Source organism: Rhinatrema bivittatum, chromosome 4, assembly GCF_901001135.1.
Source record: "Rhinatrema bivittatum chromosome 4, aRhiBiv1.1, whole genome shotgun sequence".
Lineage (NCBI taxonomy): Eukaryota > Metazoa > Chordata > Amphibia > Gymnophiona > Rhinatrematidae > Rhinatrema > Rhinatrema bivittatum.
In genome coordinates, this window is record NC_042618.1 from 440614674 (window position 1) to 440637462 (window position 22789).

The 22789-nt window shown below is 42.0% G+C and overlaps 1 protein-coding gene across 1 annotated transcript in view; it reads right to left on the bottom strand.

Annotated features, from left to right (window-relative positions):
* The window catches only part of CFAP54 (cilia and flagella associated protein 54), a 1106494-nt gene that overhangs the window by 1077400 nt on the left and 6305 nt on the right, over positions 1-22789 (bottom strand). The window contains exons 4-5 of the mRNA XM_029597529.1: positions 20327-20498; positions 15838-15896 (exon numbers count right to left, since the gene is read on the bottom strand). Coding sequence (XP_029453389.1) covers positions 15838-15896; positions 20327-20498 — 231 coding nt within the window. The remainder of the gene's footprint in view (positions 1-15837; positions 15897-20326; positions 20499-22789) is intronic.

A 22789-nucleotide genomic window follows, 5' to 3' on the forward strand; every position in this document is an offset into this window, starting at 1 on the left:
ACGCCTTATAAAGAGACTCTCCCTCTCTACCCCCTCCCCCCCCCCCCCCCCCATTGGCTGAGGAAAATTAGAGGCTATGCACATTAGTGATCTGAAACACCCATGCCCTGCCCCTTTTCCACCCACTCCCTCAGCACATGCATAATCAATATACACACACCTTTCCCAGCTATTTAAAATTCACATAGCCCTTGCCTGGGCCATGGCTATTTTTGTACACACAAGGCTTTTAAAATCTACCTTTAAGTTTCCTAGTTCATGCCATGATAGCCATATATTAAGGCAAAGCTATACATATAAGATCATATGTGTTTGGGATCCAAGGAATAAAGTTCTACAGGATAATTGCTAGAGCTAATACTACTAGAAGTGTCTTGATACATCTAGCATTTCACAGTGAGACACTTTCTTTCTGTGCTTGTAGGTGATAATGGTTACCCTATGTCGGCTTGATTGCTAATTCCATTCCTCTGTCTTTCCTCTGTTTTTTTCAGAGTATTACAGAGTATACCTATCACTTTATTAGAACCATTATATAGCACATATTTTAGACTATTCAAAAGGCAGTTTTACTGATTAGGTCATAATGAAGACTTCCTTCCCCTTACTGCTGCTAAAGTCAACAAGGCAGTTATTGTATGCTGCAAGCTGCACATTTGTGTCGAGCACAGTCTTCTTTGGCTGGACCAGGTAGATGTCAATTGGGAGGTAGAGGAGGTAGAGGAGAAAGCCGAGGATGCTGAAGGATCAGACCCAAGTACAGCATTCTATGGCACTCAAGTAATATATTAATGGTTCAACTAAGAGTTATCTGATAGCTGTGAAGATTTGTATATGGTATCACAATACAACAAATGAGAATGTCAGATACTGCAAGTGTCTCTGTTCATGGCCCGATAGGATTATGCTCTTTCCTTCTTTTTCAGGTGCTGTTATGTTAAAAGTGGTCCATGATTTTGCAGGTATGGGTAGTTAAAATACCTTTCCATACTGATCTTACATGTCTTATGGTACTTTGATCTGGCTTGAATCTTTTTGAGCTGTCAAGTCATTCTAGCATTGGAAAAGTGGAGTGCTGTTTCTTCAGCGAAAGTAAAATGTGTGCTCTGAAACTGAATCAATGTTACACCATTCTCTCCAGAAGAAGAAGATATAATGCAGACATGGGAAACAATTCTTTTTTTTATTATTATACATGCTGGCCTTCAAAGCCTTTCTTAATACTTTGTAAGCCATCGCAGATTTTATTTTCTAGTTTTATAAGTGTTTTTCTGTGTATATCGTTTGTTTTTTCCATATTATTTCCTATGGAGCAAAGCCACATACATATTTGCATGGATACTTTAATTAGTTAATTAAACCAGAGTTTCCCAACTCTCTCCTGGAGGCACACCTAACCAATTCGATTGTCAAGATATCTGTAATGAATATACATGAGACTTAATATATACAAATCTATCTCATGCATATTCTTTGTAGCAATCCTGAAAACCCAATTGACTAAGTGTGCCTCCAGGAGAAGGTTTGGAAACACTGAACAAAACCATGGACAGAAATTTTAGCTTTTTGGCCTTAAATTGTGCTGTGAACATATACTGTGCACTTCCTCTACCCAATTCCAGATGCTGCTGACATCAGCAGAGTAACGTTGAGGTCCAGTGCAGTGTTTCAAGATGGCCGCTTAATTCAACAGCTCTGCTCCAAATCTTTCCCATAGAGGCATTTTATGGTTGAGAAAGCAGCCTGCCAGCATTAATCACTCCCAATGAGGTGTGAGAAGCACTCAGGATGACTACGTGCAAGAGAGCCACTGGCTTAAAACAATTCTCCTTTAGTAAAATTGTGGGGGAAATCCTGCCCGATGACGATGCACAGGCCGCACAAAATCAAGGAGAAGTGACCGAGGCGGCAGAATCGGGCCATGAGCCCCTACCCCTCGCTGAACAACTCGCAGGGGCATCTAACCTGGATTTTTCAACTTGGGCAGAAATTAGAGGCTGGTTCATGGAGTTACGCACCAACCTGAAAAATCACAAAGCGGAACTGCTAGCAAGTATCTCTGAGATGAAGGATGATTTGAACTCCATGGGCCACAGAGTAGACAAACTGGATATTCGAGCCAACAATCAGAGCACAATAGTAGACTCACTCGCCGCTCAAACTAAGCAGCTATCATCGGAGCTTGAGACTATGGCAGACAAGGGCAAAGACCTTGAAAATCGATCGCGGCACGCTAATCTCCGGATAAGGGGCATTCCAGAGACAGAGTAGTATAAAGACAGCATGGAGACGGCACCGACTATTTGCAAAGATCTACTGTCCTGCCACGGAGCTGACTCTGAAGCCCCTGACCGAGAGTTTGCCATTGATTTGGAACGTGCACATCGGGCTTTGGGCCCTAAGTGGGACAATCAACCCAGGGATATTACTCTCAAATTTCATAATTTTAAAATGAAAGAGGAAATAATCAAGCTGGCTCGGTCTCACCCTCATTGGAAGTGGCAAGATATCGATCTATCAATCTACAAAGACCTGGCGCCATCGACATTACAGAAGCCCTTCATGCACCATTTTACGGTCTGAGGTCATTCGCTACAGTTGGGCCTTTCCATTTGCCCTGATCTTCCAGTGTCAGGGGTTCACCTACAGAGTGAAGATGCTGGCTGAGACGGCTGACTGTTTCACACAAGCAGGCATTGCCTTCAATTTTGCAGTTGACCCCAAATCCGCATCGGCTAAATTTGTAGACGCCATTCCAAGATGGCGGCAGCAAGGCACGGGTCGAGGCAGGCTTCACAGACAGCAAGCGCAGATCATAAATCCGATAGCGGATAAAGGCTGAACTACCTTGGGAGCATTCCTGGAGAATCCTTTACCGTTTGATTTGCTGGGACGCTCTATCAAGCTTGCCAGTTGTTTTACTATAATGCAACGCAAACATTTTGGTGATTATTTAGTTTTTCTTTATTGCCCATCAGGCAGGCGGCTGGCTCTGATGGTGCTACTGAAGGCAGATTAATTCCTAGCATTTGGTACTAGTTTGTTACCACTGTTTTGGGGGGAAGGGAGCAGACAGATAATGGTCAGTGACGCTGCACATTATAAACCCCCTGGGCCTTGATTTGCAATGGGCCAGCGAATCTTTCCCAAATGAGGAAAGGGGAGTGGTGGAGTCTCTTACTTATGTGCTTTATAGTTTTCAATGTCTGTTTCAACTTCGAAAGTCACATCTTATAAGCGAATGTCTATATATTTGTAGTCCTATGTTATTAAGTACCGGGATCCTTGGCAGCATCCATCCTAGTGGAAGTTCCTGTTTTAGCTGTCCTCATGGTAAAAATACTCTCCTTGAATGTAAAGGGTTTAAATACCTACAGGAAATGGTTCCTCGTTCACAGAGAACTAATACATAAAAAAGCTGACATAGCCTATATCCAGGAGACACACTTAAGGCGTAGGCATGAACACCTCTTGGCATTTAAGGAATTCCCTCATGTATTTTTGGCTGCTAGTGGGCATCTGCAAAAATACACTGGGATGGGGATACTGATTTCGGCCCCACATGACATTTGAATTTATTTCTCAGGTGGCTGACCCCACCGGGAGGTATTTACTATTAAAAATACGGATAGGTACCCAAATATATACTTTAGTGTCTCTGCACACTCCTTTCTGCAGGAGATATACCGCCTTTTGTCATCTCATGCTGAAGGTTTCATTATCATAGGAGGCGACTTTAACGTTACATTGTGGCAGGACCTGGATAATTCTCTCCCAGCCTCCTCCACATCCCCCAACATATGCTCTAGATTAAAGAGCATCATTGAGGATTGGGACTTAATTGACATTTGGAGGAACCAGTTCCCTAAGTCCCGAAGTTATACTTTTTATTCTATTCCCCATGATAATTATTCCCGCATCGACTACTTTCTAGTAAATAAAATGTTGGGCAATCATACACAAAATGCAGAGGTGGATGTTATAATTTGGTCCGACCATGCCCTTATTAGCTTGGTGGTTGATCTGGACGCTGGTGACCGGGGGGAATAGATTTTGGAAGTTAAATGAATCTTTATTGCATGATGTAGCCTTTGTACATACATTAGAATCTCAAATGCATGAATATTTCCAGATTGATGGCAACCCCGATACCTCACCCGGTACCTTGTGGGAATGCTCAAAGGCAGTTGCACGGGGGCTCTTTATTTCTAGGGCTGTTGCATGCAAACGCCTTGAACACCAAGCTAGGTGGGCTTTGCTAGCTGACATCATGTTGCGACCGTTGGTCTTTGATGGCTTCGCCCTGCCTACCTCTCACTACTTGCGGCTCCTCCCACTCACCTCGGACTACTGGCTGCCACGAAGTCTGGTTGCCGTCCTTTCCGGCGTCCCCGGACCGGCTTTGGTGCTGCCTCCCGCCATGCTCCTCCAAGGTACCTTAGGGCGCGCGCATGCCGCCCTCATCTTTATTTCCACATTGGTGCGAACCTCAGGGGCATCCCCCTGATATGACGTCATGCTGCCTGGATATTTAAGCCTACAGTATTTGCTAGCTCATCGAGTTAGCAACGGTAACTCTACAGATGGGATTCGCTCTCCGTACTGAAGCTGCTCTGCTACTCCAGCGCTATCTGGAACTCTTGCACCCTTCGGGGTTGCTAACGGGGTACCCACTTCTTGGGGACCTCTTCTGCTTCTTTCAGGTGCTATCAGGAAACCGGTGCTCGCTCCTCGAGGGCCATTGTTCCCTGAGTCGCTGCCTGCATCTTCAAACCTTTCTACTTGGAGGACTTCACTAACAGTTTCCATCTGTGAGTACAACTACCATCTATTCCACAGTACTGCTTCACTGGAACCAGGTACTCGCTCCTCGAGGGCCTGCCCTCTGTTCCGGTGCCAGATCTCTCGTCTAGTGGAATCTCTGTTACTGCTACGTGAGTACAATACAACTGAGTCTCTCTGCTCTCCCTGTCTCGGAGTTTCTCCTAATTCTACCTGGGACTCTGAATGCTTCTCATTAGGTACTCATAACTCTCAGTCTCTTTCCACTACAGCACAGCCTAGCAGAGGATTCGCTGCTCCAGCGTTCTGTGGGAGACCTGCCCAGCTGGGCTCAACATCCACTACTCACTACTGCCACCTCTGGTGGTTTCCAAAACTGTTTAATAAAAGATTCAAATCTGTGTTTGTGTGTCCAGAGTCTAGCCTGACACTGTGGTCCCTCACGGGACTGCCCCCCATGGGTGTGGTCAGCTGCCACAGTGTCCAAGGATCCACCCAAACATCAATAACCATAACACATCACTGGTCTTTTCAGGGAGCACATGAGGACCCAATCGCAGAAGTGCTATCAAAAACTGTTAGCCCTCAAATCGGAACTCTACCAGCTAGATAATAAACAGTTATTACATGCCCTGGAGATAAATAGGAAGAAGTTTTATGAAGGTGGGAATAAGGCAGGATGCCTGCTGGCAAGACAATTGAAAACCAGACAAGCCCAGAACAAGATACAAAAAATTAAGAATGCCAAGGGCAATATGCTGACGGATTACTTAGAGATTCGAGCAGCCTTTTCTGACTTTTATCAGCAATTGTACGAACCCGAGCAGGCTATTAATCAGGCTAATATAACTAATTATCTGCAGGATACTGAGCTATCTAGTCTATCCCCTGAGCAACAACAAGAGTTGGATGCACCCATCTCTGTCAGTGAGATAGAGTTGGTAATTGAATCTCTTCAACTGAGTAAATCCCCCAGGCTAGATGGACTGTCCGGAGTGTACTATAAAAAGCGCACTAACTTGGTAGCAGAACCTCTAGCTCAGTTTTTTAATAGCCTCCGAGAAAATGGAAGAATAGGACCCCAAGCAAATGTTGCGGGCATCACTGTGTTGGCCAAGTCAGGGAGAGACCCCACGCAATGTGGCTCATATAGGCCCATTTCACTTATCAATGTGGACTTGAAGATTTTCGCCAGAGTGCTGGCCCATAGGCTTAATAGATTTCTCCCCCACCTGTTACACACTGACCAAGTCGGTTTTGTCCCGCAACAAATGGCGGCGGACAATGTACGCAAAGTCATTGATCTCATGTAGTGGGTACAACGGGAACAGATACCAGCAGTCTTATCTATCGACACTGAAAAAGCGTTCGACCTAGTCCATTGGCCTTTCCTGTTTGCCACCTTGTGAAGGATGGCGTTTGGCCCCTTTTTTCTATGATGGGTACAAAAATTGTATGATGCCCCTAAAGCAAGGGTCAAAGTTAATACTGGGTATTGGCAGGCTTTTGCTATAGGGAGAGGCACAAGGCAAGGTTGCCCTTTGTCTCCTTTGCTCTCTATATGGAGCCCCTCTCGACTAGGGTCCGCGCTTCCCCAGACATTAAGGGGGTCACTTTAGGAACTCATGATTACAAAATCTCATTATTCGCAGATTACATTCTGCTCACACTTACTGATCCCATTCATTGTTTAGAGGGAGTGATGCAGGAACTCAAAAGGTTTAAAGAGGTGGCCGGGCTTAAAGTTAACATTGAGAAGTCCGAGTTGCTTAATGTCAATCTAAGCCAGTAGGTAGTCCAGACAATTGCGGGGAAATATCCATTCAAATGGGCTAAATCGCAGATTAAGTACTTGGGTATCTTGGTTTCAGCACGGTTGGCCGACCTATACCAGCTTAATTACCAACCCTTGGTTGATAAACTCACTATTAACCTGAGTAGGTGGAATAGAGGCACCTTTTCCTGGCTTGGGAGGATTGCGATTACCAAAATGAATGTCCTGCCAAAATTCCGATACCTTTTTTCGTCCCTACCTGTCTATATACCTGCGTCAATACTTCGCAGCTGGCAGAAAAATATTTTTTATTTTATTTGGTGGCGGCACACCCCTAGATTGTCCCAGAAAGTTCTCTATCTTCCCAAAATTCAAGGTGGACTGGGTGTCCCACATATTTCGTGGTACTATAATGCGTCCCAATTGAAAGCCCTGTTAGACATCAATCGCCATAAGGCACCCCAACAATGGGTATAAATTGAACAATATAACAAAATACTAATGTACCTGGTTTCTCTCTAAATTCCTTTAATCCAGCTACCATACCAAGAAAGGACTATGTAGTTTCGTAGGACCACGTACTCGTAGGGTCAAGGTATTTTACCAAATTCTCTTTACGGCTTCAGGTCCATTTTACTTTATATATTTTTTTTTATAATTTTTAGTAATTTTTTACTTAGTGATTTTTGTGATTTTTCCATCAATTTTCATATATTTTTCCTTTTTCAAACTGATGAAAGCTCCAACAATTACATTTAAGATGAAAGTCAATGTACTAACAATGTAATGACACAGTCACTTTTTCAAATCCCAAGAAAATAATTTCAGCAGTGATACTCATCTGCGCAGCCCAACACGATCGCATTTCGGACCCCTACTCTCAAGGTCCTGCTTCAGGGGAAAAGTTTCCAAGCTTGTTCCGTGACACTCCCAGGGCAATCATCACAAATATATGGTTTTCTCCAAAAAGCTGTCTTCATCCACTAATGTAGGTGCGAGCCCGGCTTGGACTCGCTTCTCTTTAAACCACAGCTCACCACTAGATGCCTTTTCAAGAGCTAAAACCGGAAGTTCCTCCCACCAGAGTTTACCCTGATAAATTAAAATCAGTCTCCATTCAGGTCGGGTAAACCCTAAACTTCCTTTACCTTAAGTCTCTCTCACATCCCAGTATCGGTTCCCAATCAGGTCGGGTTTATACGTATTTCCTTTAACTTAGGTTCCTCTCACATCGTTCTTTGACGCCAACCCGGAAATGATGTCAACTGTTGATATTCCGCCGTCCAATGAACATCTGTCCTCAATCAGGTCTTATTTCTTTAACTGCCTAAAGAGTTTCTAGTCCTCTAACACGTCGTTCCGTGACTTGAAGTCAAAAAATAGTTTTCTATCATGTCGGACTTTGTCCACTTCACTCGCAACGAACAAACGTTTCTGAACCCCAACAGTCCTTCTATCATGATTTCCAAATCCAGCCCAAAATCTTTCACTGCTAATACCTCCCTTTTAACTATAAAAAATTCAGAGTTATCTATCACGTAATGCTGATAAAAGGGAGGTATTAGCAGTGAAAGATTTTGGGCTGGATTTGGAAATCATGATAGAAGGACTGTTGGGGTTCAGAAACGTTTGTTCGTTGCGAGTGAAGTGGACAAAATCCGACATGATAGAAAACTATTTTTTGACTTCAAGTCACGGAACGACGTGATAGAGGACTAGAAACTCTTTAGGCAGTTAAAGAAATAAGACCTGATTGAGGACAGACGTTCATTGGACGGCGGAATATCAACAGTTGACATCATTTCCGGGTTGGCGTCAAAGAACGACGTGAGAGGAACCTAAGTTAAAGGAAATACGTATAAACCCGACCTGATTGGGAACCGATACTGGGATGTGAGAGAGACTTAAGGTAAAGGAAGTTTTTACCCGAACTGAATGGAGACTGATTTTAATTTATCAGGGTAAACTCTGGTGGGAGGAACTTCCGGTTTTAGCTCTTGAAAAGGCATCTAGTGGTGAGCTGTGGTTTAAAGAGAAGCGAGTCCAAGCAGGGCTCGCACCTACATTAGTGGATGAAGACAGCTTTTTGGAGAAAACCATATATTTGTGATGATTGCCCTGGGAGTGTCACGGAACAAGCTTGGAAACTTTTCCCCTGAAGCAGGACCTTGAGAGCAGGGGTCCGAAATGCGATCGTGTTGGGCTGCGCAGATGAGTTTCACTGCTGAAATTATTTTCTTGGGATTTGAAAAAGTGACTGTGTTATTATATTGTTAGTACATTGACTTTCATCTTAAATGTAATTGTTGGAGCTTTCATCAGTTTGAAAAAGGAAAAATATATGAAAATTGATGTAAAAATCACAAAAATCACTAAGTAAAAAATTACTAAAAATTATAAAAAAATATATATAAAGTAAAATGGACCTGAAGCCGTAAAGAGAGTCTGGTAAAATACCTTGACCCTACGAGTACGTGGTCCTACGAAACTACATAGTACTTTCTTGGTATGGTAGCTGGATTAAAGGAATTTAGAGAGAAACCAGGTACATTACTATTTTGTTATATTGTTATATATCAGTGCCTGGAATACATTTGATGTGTGAGAGCCGTTGGGTGTGATTGATATAAATTGAACAAGCCATTCTTGGTCCCATGGCTCTCACCACCCTACCATGGCAGCCCCATAGTACTTGGCGCCCCGTCAAGGGCATTTCTTGGCCCTTGGACGTTACCTTGCGTGTTTGGAAACAGAACCGAAGACGTTTAGTTGGGGATTATGGGTATTTTTACCAAAATTTCCCTCCTACACAATGTGCAATTACCGGCTGGTTATCAAACCCAGCAATTGAAATCTTGGCAGGACAAGGGAGTTACAACCATAGGACATTTGATGTCCCAGGGGGATCTTCTTTCTCTTGACGTGTTGGCGGACATATTTCATTTTGATCATCGTGATTTCTTGGCGTATGTACAGATTACCCATTACATACGGTCCTTACAAAGATCTCAAACTCTCCACCCAGGCAGGACATTAATGGAGACTTACTGTTTACATAGTGACATGATTAAAGGGTCTATATCCAAACTATATCAATTATTCCTCCCAGAGGAATTGGGCAATGGGAAGCCAATTTAGGTAAACCGTTGGGTGCTAAAGTCTGGGGTGCTAAAGTCTGGGGTGAAATTATATGCATGGCTAGAAGGTGTTCTGTCTCTGCCAAGTTGCAAGAGACTTATTTATTTATTTATTTAGGGCTTTTTTATACCGACACTCATGATACCAATCATATCATATCGGTTTACAATAAACATCTGTGCAATAACATTAACATCAACGTGAACAATAGGCGAAGAGAGAAAAAGTGAATGAAAGTTACAATAAAACAGGGGCACTTGAACTGGGAGGAGGAAAAGCCAGAGTCATGGCTAACATAGAAATAAATATCTAGTCTCAGAAATAAATAATATCTAATCATATACTTAAGACTATAGGACTATAATAATCACTTGTACTCAGGACTGAATATTATCAAATGTGTACTTAGTCTCCTATACTTAGGGCTGTAGGCTATCAAATGTTCCTGACTAAAATAGTTTTAGTTCATAAAACTCAGGACTGATTAATATAACGTCAGAAGCCATGTCAGGGATGGGGAGCGTCGACTGGCAGACCAAGGCGAGTTGTATCAGTTGGGGAGGTCATAGATCAGGCAAGGCTTGTAGAAATAGCCAAGTCTTGAGTTTCTTTCTGAATGTCTGCGTGCAAGGTTCTTGTCTAAGGTCTGGGGGCATGTTGTTCCAGATGGTTGGCGCTGCTGTCGAGAAGGCTCGATCTTTGGTGGATGAGAGGTGTGTGAATTTGACTGGGGGGGTGTGTAGCGTACCTTTGTATGCTTCTCTGATGGGTCTGGAAGAGAAGTGTAGCGTGAGTGGGTAGTGTAAATCGATGGGTGTTCTGTTGTAGATAGCTTTAAGGATGATGGTGAGACACTTGTGTAGAATTCTGAAGTTTACTGGGAGCCAATGTAGGTTTTTCAAGATAGGTGAGATGTGGTCTCTTCTATTGGAGTTTGTTAAAATTGTGGCGACCGAATTTTGTAGCATCTGAAGCGGTTTGGTGGAGGAAGCGGGAAGGCCTAGCAGAATGGAATTGCAGTAATCTAATTTGGAGAATATAATAGCCTGGAGTACCGATCTGAAGTCTTGAAAATACAGTAGCGGTTTGAGTCTTTTTAATACCTGAAGTTTGAAGAAGCAGTCTTTGGTTGTGTTGGTGATGAACTTTTTTAGATTTAGCTGGTTATCAATTATAACTCCAAGGTCTCTTGCTTGGTTGACCAGGGTGTTGGTGTGACTTGAGTGTAGGCTATCTTTGTGGTTGAGAGATATTAGGAGCATTTCTGTCTTGGACGTGTTGAGCACAAGGTTTAAGGTGGTAAGGAGGTTGTTGATTACTTGGAGGCAGTTGTCCCAGAATTTCAGTGTTTTTGTGAGGGATTCGGTTATAGGGATCAGGATTTGGACATCGTCGGCGTAGAGATAGTGTTTGAGTTTAAGATTCGTAAGCAGCTGGCAAAGGGGGAGAAGGTATAGGTTGAATAGAGTAGGAGACAGAGAGGAGCCCTGTGGAACACCTCTTGTGGTGTTGATGAGCGGAGATTCCTTGTTGTTGATCTTTACTTTGTAGCCTCTGTTTCGTGAGAAAGGAGTCGAACCATTTGAAAGCCGTACCTGTTATCCCGATGTCCGAAATTCGTTTAAGGAGAGTGGAATGATTCCCCGTGTCGAATGCTGCCAAGATGTCGAGGAGTATTAGAAGGAAGGAGTGCCCGGAGTCCATACCCATGATGAGATGGTCTGTGAGGGAGATGAGGAGGGATTCGGTGCTTAGCGCTTTGCGAAATCCATATTGCGATGACTGGAGAATGTTGTCATCTTCCAGATATTCTGATAATTGGGTGTTGACTATTTTTTCTATGATCTTTGCTAGAAAAGGTAGATTGGAAATAGGTCGGAAGTTGTTGGGTTCTCTAGGATCTAGATTTGCTTTCTTAAGAAGGGGTTTGAGGGTGGCAATTTTGAGTACGTCCGGGAAGATTCCTTGAGATAGTGAGCAGTTTACTATGTCGGCTAGGTACTTGGAGATGCAGTCTGGCACCGATAGAAGAAGCTTGGTTGGGATTTAGTCCAGTGGATGGTATGAAGGTTTCATTTTCTTTATAATGGATTCAATTTCCAGGGAGGAGGTGGGTTCAAATGACTCCAGTGAGGGTCCGGAATTTGAGGGAGGGGTCTGGAGATGTGTGTGGAGGTAGAGTTGACAGGCAGGCCTGTTAGTAAGTTAGAAATTTTGTTGTGGAAAAAAGTTGCCAATTCATTTGCCTTTGCTTGTGCTTGTTCGTCTGGGATGCATGGGGTAGTGGTTTTAGTGAACTCCGATACATAGGAGAATAGAGCCTTAGGATCAAAGACGAGGTCATGTATTCTGTGACCGTAGAACTCTTTTTTTGCTCGTTGAGTGGCGTTTCTGTAAATGTGTAAGGTAGATTTGTAAGCATTTAGTGTGCTCGGGCACGGGGTTTTGCGCCATTTGTTTTCTCTTTGTCTGAGGTTTAGCTTAAGTTCTCTGAGTTCGTCAGAGAACCATGGTTGTTTCCTGTTAGACGTCTGTTTGATTCTTCTGGTTGCCTGAGGGCATACTTTGTTCACTATTGACTCTGTGATACTAAACCATGAACGGAGTGCCGAGTTGGGGTCAGAGACTTCTAGATTGTGGAGTTCCTTTGTTAGTTGCTCGCTGAGGACTTCTGAGGAGCAGGATCTCCTGTAGTGAACTGTTGATTGAGTGGGTTGTGTTTTGGGGTTTTCCTTGCTTGTGAGGGAGATGGTAATCAGAGAGTGGTTGGACCAGGGAACTGGAGTGCATTCTGGGGGGGTAGAAGGTGAAAAACTGGAGTTGATGAAGATCAGGTCAAGAATATGTCCCGCTTTGTGGGTGGGTTTGTTGATGATTTGTGTGAAGCCCATAGCCTTGAGAGATGTGAGGAATGCTTCGCAGTTAGTAGAGAGTGGGATCGAATCGACATGGAGGTTGAAGTCCCCTAGTATCAAAGCGGGGGCATCTAGGTTGATATGTTTGGCTATGATTTCAACTATGGGAGAGGCATCTGAGTCTAGAAGACCAGGAGAGGCGTATATAAGGAGGATTTGCAGATGGTCAGATTTAAACAGGCCTAGTTCTAATTTAGAGGCTGACTTAATTGGTTGGAGGGTAAGTTTAAGTTCCTTTTTGGCCGCTAGGAGCAGTCCGCCGCCTCTTTTTTTCTGTCTGGGAAGAGAGAAGATGTCATATTGATGCGTGGGTAGTTGGTTTGTCAGGGCTGCATCTGTCGGTTTAAGCCATGTTTCTGTTATGGCGCAGATGTATGGGTTTGCGTCGAGGAGGTAATCATTTAGAATGTGTGATTTTTTTGTGATCGATTGAGCGTTAAAAAGAGATACTGAGAGTAGTGCAAGACCCAGTAGTTGGATTAAAGGTGAGACCATGATCGGGATAAGGGATCTGGTGGTGCGTGTCTGGAGTAGTGTGAGGGGTTTTTCCCTGGTAATGGTGCTGTGGTGGAGGATGGGAATCGGGTATCCTTGAGTCATGTTCTGCTTGTGTTCAGAGTAGTCTGGGCTTTGGATGAGCATCTGTTTGTTGGAACGGAGGGGTTCGGGTGAGAATTCTGTGGGGTTGGAAATGGAGGAGTGAGGGACTGGGTGTCCTGGTGGACTGGGCGAGGCTACGAGATGAAAGAGCGTCCTTGGTCTAAAGTAGACTGGATAACTGCTGGGCGTCCTTCATCTGAGAGGGGGGATGGGGGATGGATGAATAATGGTGGAGTTTTCGAATGCTGAGGGTGGGTTCCTGTCCGTCAGACTATGTTATCTGTCAGTCTGTAGAATGAGTCCGTTGCATGTCCTACAAAATGATTTACAGATGGTACCTCACCCCGGATAGACTTCATAAGTATTACCCACAGGTGTCAGACTTGTGCTGGCGCAAATGTGGGGCTCGAGGCACATATTTCCATAGATGGTGGGAAGCCCCTAAGATTACAATTTTTTGGGGAAAACTGTTCACTTCACTTACTAGCCTCCTGGCGGTGACCTTACCCCATCTGCTGAGATGGCGCTGTTACATATATTCCCAGGGACTATGGTTAAACCCCAGCAGTGATTATGTACCCAAATTTTCATTGTGGCACGCAGCTTAATAGCTTTAAGATGGAAATCGGATCAAATGCCAGGAATCAGGGACGTGCAGGGGAAACTACATTTACATTACCGGCTGGCTTCTTTAACTACGGCCAAATACAATAGAATGTCTTCCTTTTCCACAACATGGAAACCTTTCTTGGATTATATTATGAGTTTGTAACATGGAAGTGTTGCTGCTTCTTCATCACATTGTTTTTGTCTTTCATTACTTGCAGATATGTATTCTTAGGGATATGGACATGTAACTTTTGTCTCAATGATGCAGGCTGTGGAACTAGCATCTGACACCTTGAATCCACCACTCGGGGGGATGGGAGGGATGAAGGAGGGGGGTTTGAAGCATAGCTAATAATGTGTTAAGTAAGTTATATCGTATCTGGTTATATGGTTTAGAAAATTAATAAAAAACTTACATTTAAAAAAAGAAGTATAATAAACTTCATATATACTGTAATCGTCAATACTGTAATACATGCTGGAGAGCAGAGACAGTCCTAAAACCCCATGTAAAGGCGGCTTCATTAGGTTTGACAAGATTCACAAGTCTTCTCAGTAACATTTTTTAAACTCAAGGTATGTAAACAATTCCTTGCTAGCCCTGTATGGAAGTGGTGAAGTATTAGACTTGCCTTTGACACATTTTGTGGTTTAGTTTAACAAAAGAAGGCAGTAATCAAGCATGTCAAACAGATCACAAAAATCTATCTCATAGCTCTTTTACAATTGGACAAGATCACCCTACAGGGCTACACATGGAATTATTTTTTATTTTTAAAAAAGATTATGGGGCGGATTTTCAGAGCCCTGCTCGCCTAAATCCGCCTAAATCCGGGCGGATTTAGGCGAGCAGGGCCCTGCGCGCCGGTGTGCCTATGTTCAATAGGCCTACCGGCGCGCGCAGACCCCGGGACTCGCGTAAGTCCCGGGGTTTTCCGAGGGGGGGCGTGTCGAGGGGGCGGGCCCGATCCGCGCGGCGTTTTCGGGGCGGGCCGTAGCGTTTCGGGGGCGGGCCCGGGGGCGTGGTTACGGCCCAGGGTGGTCCGGGGGAGTGGCCGTGCCCTCCGGACCCGCCCCCAGGTTGCGTCCCGGCGTGCTAGCGGCCCGCTGGCGCGCGGGGATTTACGTCTCCCTCCGGGAGGCGTAAATCCCCCGACAAAGGTAAGGGGGGGGGTTTAGACAGGGTCAGGCGGGTGGGTTAGGTAGGGGTAGGGAGGGGAAGGTGAGGGGAGGGCAAAAGAAAGTTCCCTCCGAGGCCGCTCCGATTTCGGAGCGGCCTCGGAGGGAACGGAGGTAGGCTGTGCGGCTCGGCGCGTGCCGGCTATACGGAATCGATAGCCTTGCGCGCGCCGATCCCGGATTTTAGCGGCTACGCGCGTATCTACTAAAATCCAGCGTACTTTTGTTGGCGCCTGATGCGCCAACAAAAGTACGCCAAATCGCGCTATTTGAAAATCTACCCCTATGTGTATACAGTGTTAGAGTGACAGCATTTCTCCCTTATTGACTGAAGTAATTTCTATAATATCAGAAAGGCAAGTAAACTATCAGATACAACATATAGAGCTAGCATAGGGGTCCATTCACTACCATGCAGGAGTTAGAAATATTATAAAAAATATATTTACTGGCACAGGCACCATAAAAATGATCATTTATAATATATATATATTTTTGTGCATCTGGTGTAATTACATATGCATAGTTTGTAGAACTCCTATCAATACTGTATATTTTCTATAATTAACAACTGTATTATTAAAACATTAATTTGCTTTCATAAGGAAAGGATCAAATCACATAAAGTACCTATACTGTTCTAAAAATTTTAAATACCCAGATCTAAAACACAGATATAAAATAACTCATACATGAACTCAGCCAGCCACTTGATGTCAGTATAGTGCCACTGAAATGCAGCATTTGAGAACACTGGTAACATTTTATATAATAATCACAATTATTAAAATAAATGGATAAAATATATTTCAGGAACCAAATAAAGTTTTTATAACATACCTTTAAAGAATGACCTAATCTCATCAAATGCCTGCAGATATTGTAGATATGAATTGTACCTGCACACAAACAGAACTGTTAGGTGTCTCTCAACAATAAGAAATGGCGACACAAGATCAAACCTGTATGTCTACAGTTCACATCCACTACTAGCTTAGTTCTCACCAGTAGCAAAATTCAGTCAGTCATTCTTTTTTCATTTATTCAAGTTTTATTTATCTGTTCTACAATATAATTAAGAATACCTTCATCTAATTTCATGATTTATTTTATTTATTTATTATTTTTATATACCGACATTCGATCTGAGATATCACATCAGTTTACATTCAGGTACTGTAGGTATTTCCCTATCCCCAGAGGGCTTACAATCTAAGTTTTGTACCTGAGGCAATGGAGGGTAAAGTGACTTGCCCATGTCATGATGCGGTAATATAACTCTTTTCATATTGTTTATGCCTACTTTTTCTAAGTACATCAGTTTTTCTTATATATGTTCATGGGAAGCAGCATACAAATGAAATTACAGGGAAAATTGATATTAAACCTGCTCTGAAGTCTGCTTCAAGTTTGCTTCTTAAACTTTAAGGAGGCAAAGATCAGTGAGCCACCTAGCTGCAAAATACATGCAAACTTTACCACTCTTACGTTGTAGTTAATTTTCAAAGCCAGCTAATTGTACCTAACTGTAGCTAGTGTAAAGTATGCATATTAAAAGCACACGCATACTTTGCATCTATTTGTGCAAATGGCCAAGAAGGGGGAAAACAGCTTGAATATACACTATTTTCTGACCTAAACATGCCCAAGAACACCTCTTTTGCATCCAGTTAAAACTACCTGCACAATGGAATCCTAGACAGAGGAAGGTAATTTTCATCTAGGCCAAATTATCTAGGTAAATTATTATTTATCAAAGTAAATGGCTTTGAAAATGTCCCTCTACACATCTCTCACACTAAGGGGTCATTTTTCAAAGCAATCGCACGCGAAAAGGGACTTTTCGCGTGCGATCATTAAAAAGGGGCGGCGTCAAGACTGGAACAGGAGGAGTCGGGGCGGCACCAGGGCGGATGCCGTGAAAATAGCATGGACGGCAAAAAGGTAAGGAGCCTTTTCGCTTCCAATTTCGCGCCCAATAGCACCACCTTTTACGATGGCGCTATTGGGTGCGAAAGCCGGCTATCGCAGGCCCGCGGTGTCTTAGAAAATCTAGGCCTAAGGTGGGCAAACAAGGAGACGAAAAAGGACTAGCTCTGTCTTGGTCATAGAGCTGCATGCTGGAAGGTGAAGCAGAAAACTTGGGTCCAAGTTTATTTTTTTGATGCTAGCAAAGCTCAAGCAAGTCATAAAGGCAATGCACTCAAGAACCAGAGAAGGTAGGAAGGAAGCAGGCCCTGGTAATAGAAGAGAGGCATTGATGGTTTCAATCTCCAAGGAGTTTATAAATTCCATAAACTAAAGAGTCAAACTAATTGACCACCCAGATTACACAACCTATAAATCCTGATTTGGAAAGTGCAATAAATTACAAAATTGAAGAGGTTTTTTCCTAACTCATTATTATTTATAAACAAAAGCAATAACATGAGACAGATTCTTTAAAACATGAATGCGCTTAGTTTTTTAATCTATTGCCTCCTCTATCTGTCTTATTGCAAGGTCTATTTTTCTGCACAAATAAAATGTTATTTCTTTTATTTTCTCACTTCCTAGACTGAAATTATGGCAACATTCCTCTGTTTTTTTTTATCTGCTTCCTAGTGTTACTCTATTGTTTTTACCCTATTCATTCTCTGCTTGGTTAACCATGTTCATTGCAATAAGTAAATTCCTGCTCATGTATCCTGACTAGATTGTAAACTCCAGGGAGTTTATGTATATCTGCAGAGTGCTGCATTTGTATAGTATTTATTTATTTATTTAAAAACTTTTCTATACCGTTGCTAAGTAATATACCATCACAACGGTTTACAAATAGGCACAAAGAGTAAGGTATGAATAAGTAGGTTATCGTATATTCAAACAGGTACCAATTAAGTCCGGTTACAATTTCATAAAAAAATCAATATTTGAGTAGTGATGTTCTAGTCCAGGTGTATTATTGAGTTACTCTTTACTTGTAATTTTACTTCTTAGTTGTAGGATTGAATAAATTAAAATCATGCACTGTTAGTATTGTTGTTGTGTTCATTCTCATCTGCGTTTCCCTGTACTTTTTCTCTCTACTCTCCCGTCTCTTTAGGAAAGGCTTGTTTAAAGAGCCATGTCTTTAAGTTTTTCTTAAAAAATTTGAGATCACTCTGTAATCTGATTTCAGTGAGCATTGTGTTCCATAGAATGGGCCCTGCCAATGATAAGGCCCTTTCTCTCACTTGGGTTAGTTTTGCTGATTTTACTGAAGGAACTGTTAGTAGTGCTTTGTTAGCTGAGCAAAGGTTTCTTTGTGGGACGTGGACTCGAAAGCTGTGTTTAGTCAGTCTGCTTCTTTATCATATATTAGTTTGTGTATGGTACATAGGGCCTTGTATTTTATCCTGTATTCGATGGGTAACCAATGTAATTCTGCTAAAGTTTCAGTTATATGGTCCCTCCTCTTTTTTCCCATCAGTATTCTGGCTGCCGTATTCTGAAGTATTTGGAGTGGTCTTATCGATGTGTTTGGGAGTCCTAATAAAAGTGCATTGCAGTAATCAGTGCTGGAAAAGACAAGTGTTTGTAATACTGTTCTGAAGTGGGCAGATGTGAGTAATGGTTTCAGTCTTCTGAGGATCATACGTTTTGCATAGCCCTCCCTTACTTTTATAGATATGTGTTGCTTTAGGTTGATTTCTGAATCCATTATTACTCCCAGATTCCTTACTTTATCGGCTAGTTCTATTTTCTGGCAATTTCTTAGAGTTATCGGGGTTTGAATGATTTCAGTATGTTTTCTCTCAAGGTGTAGGAATTCAGTTTTGTCAATGTTAATAACCAGTTCCATTTGGTTTAGTAGTTGTTTTATTATGTCTAGGTACATGTTTGCTAGACCTAGTGTTTTTTCAATTGTGTCGTCTATTGATAGAATTAATTGAATGTCGTCTGCGTAGATATAATTTTTATCCCTATGCCTGCCAGCAGATGGCATAAGGGCAGCATTTATATGTTAAAGAGGGTGGCCGACAGAGCTGAACCCTGAGGTACTCCTGTTTCGAGCTTAATTTTTTTAGATAATGTGTTTTTTATCTGGACTTGAAAGAACCTATTGTTGAGGTAGGATCTGAACCATTTTTATTGTTTTGTCACATAATCCAATTTCTTCAAGTCTTTTTAGTAGTGTTTCGTAGTTTACCGTATCAAATGCTGCGGACAAGTCTAGCATAATAAGGATGTAGTGTTTGCTGTTATCAAAACCTTTTAAGATGTTATCTGTTAGTGAGAGAAGTAATGTCTCAGTGCTATAATGTTTTCGGAAGCCGTGTTGTGAAGGGTACAGTATATTATTATTATCTAGGTGTTCAGCTAGCTGTTTCTGTACTGTTTTCTCTATTAATTTAGCTAATAAAGGGAGGTTTGAGACTGGGCTGTAGTTATTGATGATTTGTGGGTCACTGTTTTTTTTTTTGATGATTGGTTTTAGGATTGCCCCTTTCAGTATATCCGGCATTATTCCTTCTGTTAGGGATAGGTTTATGATATTAGTTAAAGTTGGGGTTACTATAGAAATGATTAGTACTAGCAGTAGGAGACTTACCCCTCCAATCCATGATCAGCAAGGGATTTTGAGTTGCCTAGTTATGATGTTTGAGAAGGAAGTTGTAAAGTGGAGAAAAATGAGGAGAAAAAAGGTGGACCCAGAAATACATTCACATGCACTATTTTTTTCAAGGTCATTCAAATTTTTCCAGCTTATTGCTAGCTCCACTTTCATTAGGCATGACTTGCAGATCTGAGCTGACCCCACAACATAAAGATTATTTTTAGAAGGTTGTTCTAAAAATTAACTACAGGTCTGACTCTCTTTTATGTAACATCCACCAGCAAAGTGTAAAGAGCCTGGCTGGCAGAAGTTGGAGGGATTGTGGAATCTGTATTGCAAAAATATACATACTATATATAATTATACATACATAAATAACACCTGGAATCTTGCTACATTTCAGTGTATTTTCGATCAAATAGCTGAGACTGAATTTTTATTATCCAGGTAACAAAATGTTGTATGAGATAAATAATCCTATTGATCCATAAGCTATCCAGAAGTCTTGTCTTCACATGTTGTGTACATGGACAGCTAGGATCTCATCTCATCTTATCACATCTACACCTCCTTCTTAACCATTAGTTTACAAAGTTAACAAAAGATGGTAGAAAAAATAACTATGCATACCTCCCCACATACATACTAGTAAGATCATAAAAGAGACAGCATTTTCATTAAAGATTTTTCTTTGCACAAAAGACAAAATTGACAGATACACTTGTGAAGGAAGGAAAACTGGGCTCATACCATTGTAAATAAGCCAACATAGATGTTCCTGAGGGAGAACCAGTTGCATGTTAAGCCGTAATAAAGATAGGATGCTCAAACACTTCTTCACAGAGTCTTCTCCCTTAAGATTGACATCGCTGGTTTTCACTATCTGGTAAATGCAAAAACATCTTCCTTGCAAAGCGTGAAACTGATATATGCAAAGAAAAAAAAGACAGTATACCATTACATTTTTATGTTTAAGTATCTTTATTGAATTTTACAAAAATATAAACATAATGTCCTTTATAGAAAAACAACATTATACCACAAAACCTATGCTATCAGGTATATTGCAATAGTTAGGTTAATGATATAAAAAGGTGAAATAAACCCCATACACACATTTTTATTGTGTAGAGCTTATATAAATGTTCTTTTGAGTACAATCTGAGTATATAGATAAGGGCCATATGCTAGTGACCTTTTTCTACCCTTACATTCATTCAATACAGTGGATTACATTTGCAGAAAAGTCTTCAAAATACCAGCTTGATTGTTTCTTGACTTTGGTCTTTTTTCTAAATCTTCTGTCTTTTTTTGTTAAGCTATGTTTTATTCCTTACAAGTTTGAATTTTGGGGGGATAAAATATGCTTATCACCTTTTGTAAAAATGTGTTTCCCCCCACATTCACCTTTCAATTTGATGGACTCTCTACCTGGGTAACATCAAGCTAGGTTGAGAGAACATTTCACAAATCTCATCTTTGGGTGAGTTTCCTCACTCTGATGGTCATCAAATCTTCACAAGAGAGCACTGTTCTGTTTGTACATCTCACTTTGAATGTGAAAGTGTCCCCTAACCCCTACACTAATACCTAAACCTCACCTCGAGTGACTAGGTGGGCCTCCCATGGAGATATAACTAACAATCTAGTGTGAGGGCATCATGGCTAGTCAGTCTCTCTTTCTCTCGCTCACTCAGGCCCTGATAGCTTGGCTGGCTCTCCAGGAGCTTAAAATGGCATGTGCACAAAACATCACAAACACAATAAAGCCCTATTGCATGGCTTTATGCAAATGAAAAAGGTGTAGTTAAAATTCACAAAAAACTGTAAGCCCAGCCCACTTGGCCAAAATTCCCACCCCCAATATTCTCTCATTTGCAACACATCAAACATTATGGTGCTTTCACATGCGTTAAAGGCGTTTTTTGCATGCGAAAACGCCATATAGCACTTTGATAAATGATCCCCTTGATTGTTAGTTTTCTTACTACAGGACCCATGTACTAAGGTTTCCTCCCATTTAATGTGCATACTGGTTATAATAAAGATTTAACTTCTTCACAATGAAGATAATCTAAGATAAAACAAGTGGCGCTTTCTCAGCATTACCATTTTACCCAGGCATTCTTTTAAAGAAAGTAATTGTTATTCAAAATGAACAAGAATGTTGGACTGATCCAACGGCTTGGCCATTACACTGCAGCACAAGAGACTCAGGTTCAAATCTCCTGTCTGATAGTGCCAGCGTGAGTTTCTCTCATCACGACTGTACATTTGACTTCCAGCAAGGAAGGGAAGGAGGCTTTGCTACTATAGTAATCCTTGTTGGCAAAGGAGTAACACTGGGGGGCGGGGAGTCTCAGAGGAGACTTTCCTTCTAGCTCTCATCCAGAACGGGAACTCGAATTACCCAAATATGCCAAATGGGAAGAGAAGAAGCTTACAAAACTTGATAGCAGGAAAAACTGGGGAGATTAGAAGCTACTAGTAGGACGTGACAGTCACCAGCACATCTTCCCAATTCTAACCAAGCTCCATTGGTTACTAGTGAAGGCAAGAACTGACATTAAGGTATTGATTACTGTGTTCAAACTTTTATAGGGGCATGGGCAATACTATTTAAGACAAAAGTATGATCCTTGTCAAACTTTATATTCTCAGTGAAAGATTAAATTGCAGTTGCCTTCGACCAGGGATATAAGATTATTTACTACCCACCACCAAAGTATTTTTCTCATGCAGCTCCATTTCTTTGGAAAAAGCTATCCCAGTAACTATACTGCTGGAGATCTGATGTCTTCTAGACATCAGCTCAAATTGTGGTTGTTTGTCATAAACACTTGTTGGCAGTCTCCTGACATGTATTTGCCCAGTGGTGACTTTCTGCCAGGTCATGCCAGGTTGCAAATTGAAACCTTTTGTTGCAATTACTAACCTTAACAGAAGGCATGGGGGTAACCTGCACGGAGCGGCAGTTACTATCCTTAACAGAAGGCATGGGGGTAACCTGCACGGAGCGGCAGTTACTATCCTTAACAGAAGGCATGGGGGGTAACCTGCATGGAGCGGCAGTTACTATCCTTAATAGAAGGCATGGGGGTAACCTGCATGGAGCAGCAGTTACTATCCTTAATAGAAGGCATGGGGGTAACCTGCATGGAGCAGCAGTTATTACCCTTAACAGAAGACATGGAGGTAACCTGCATGGACCTT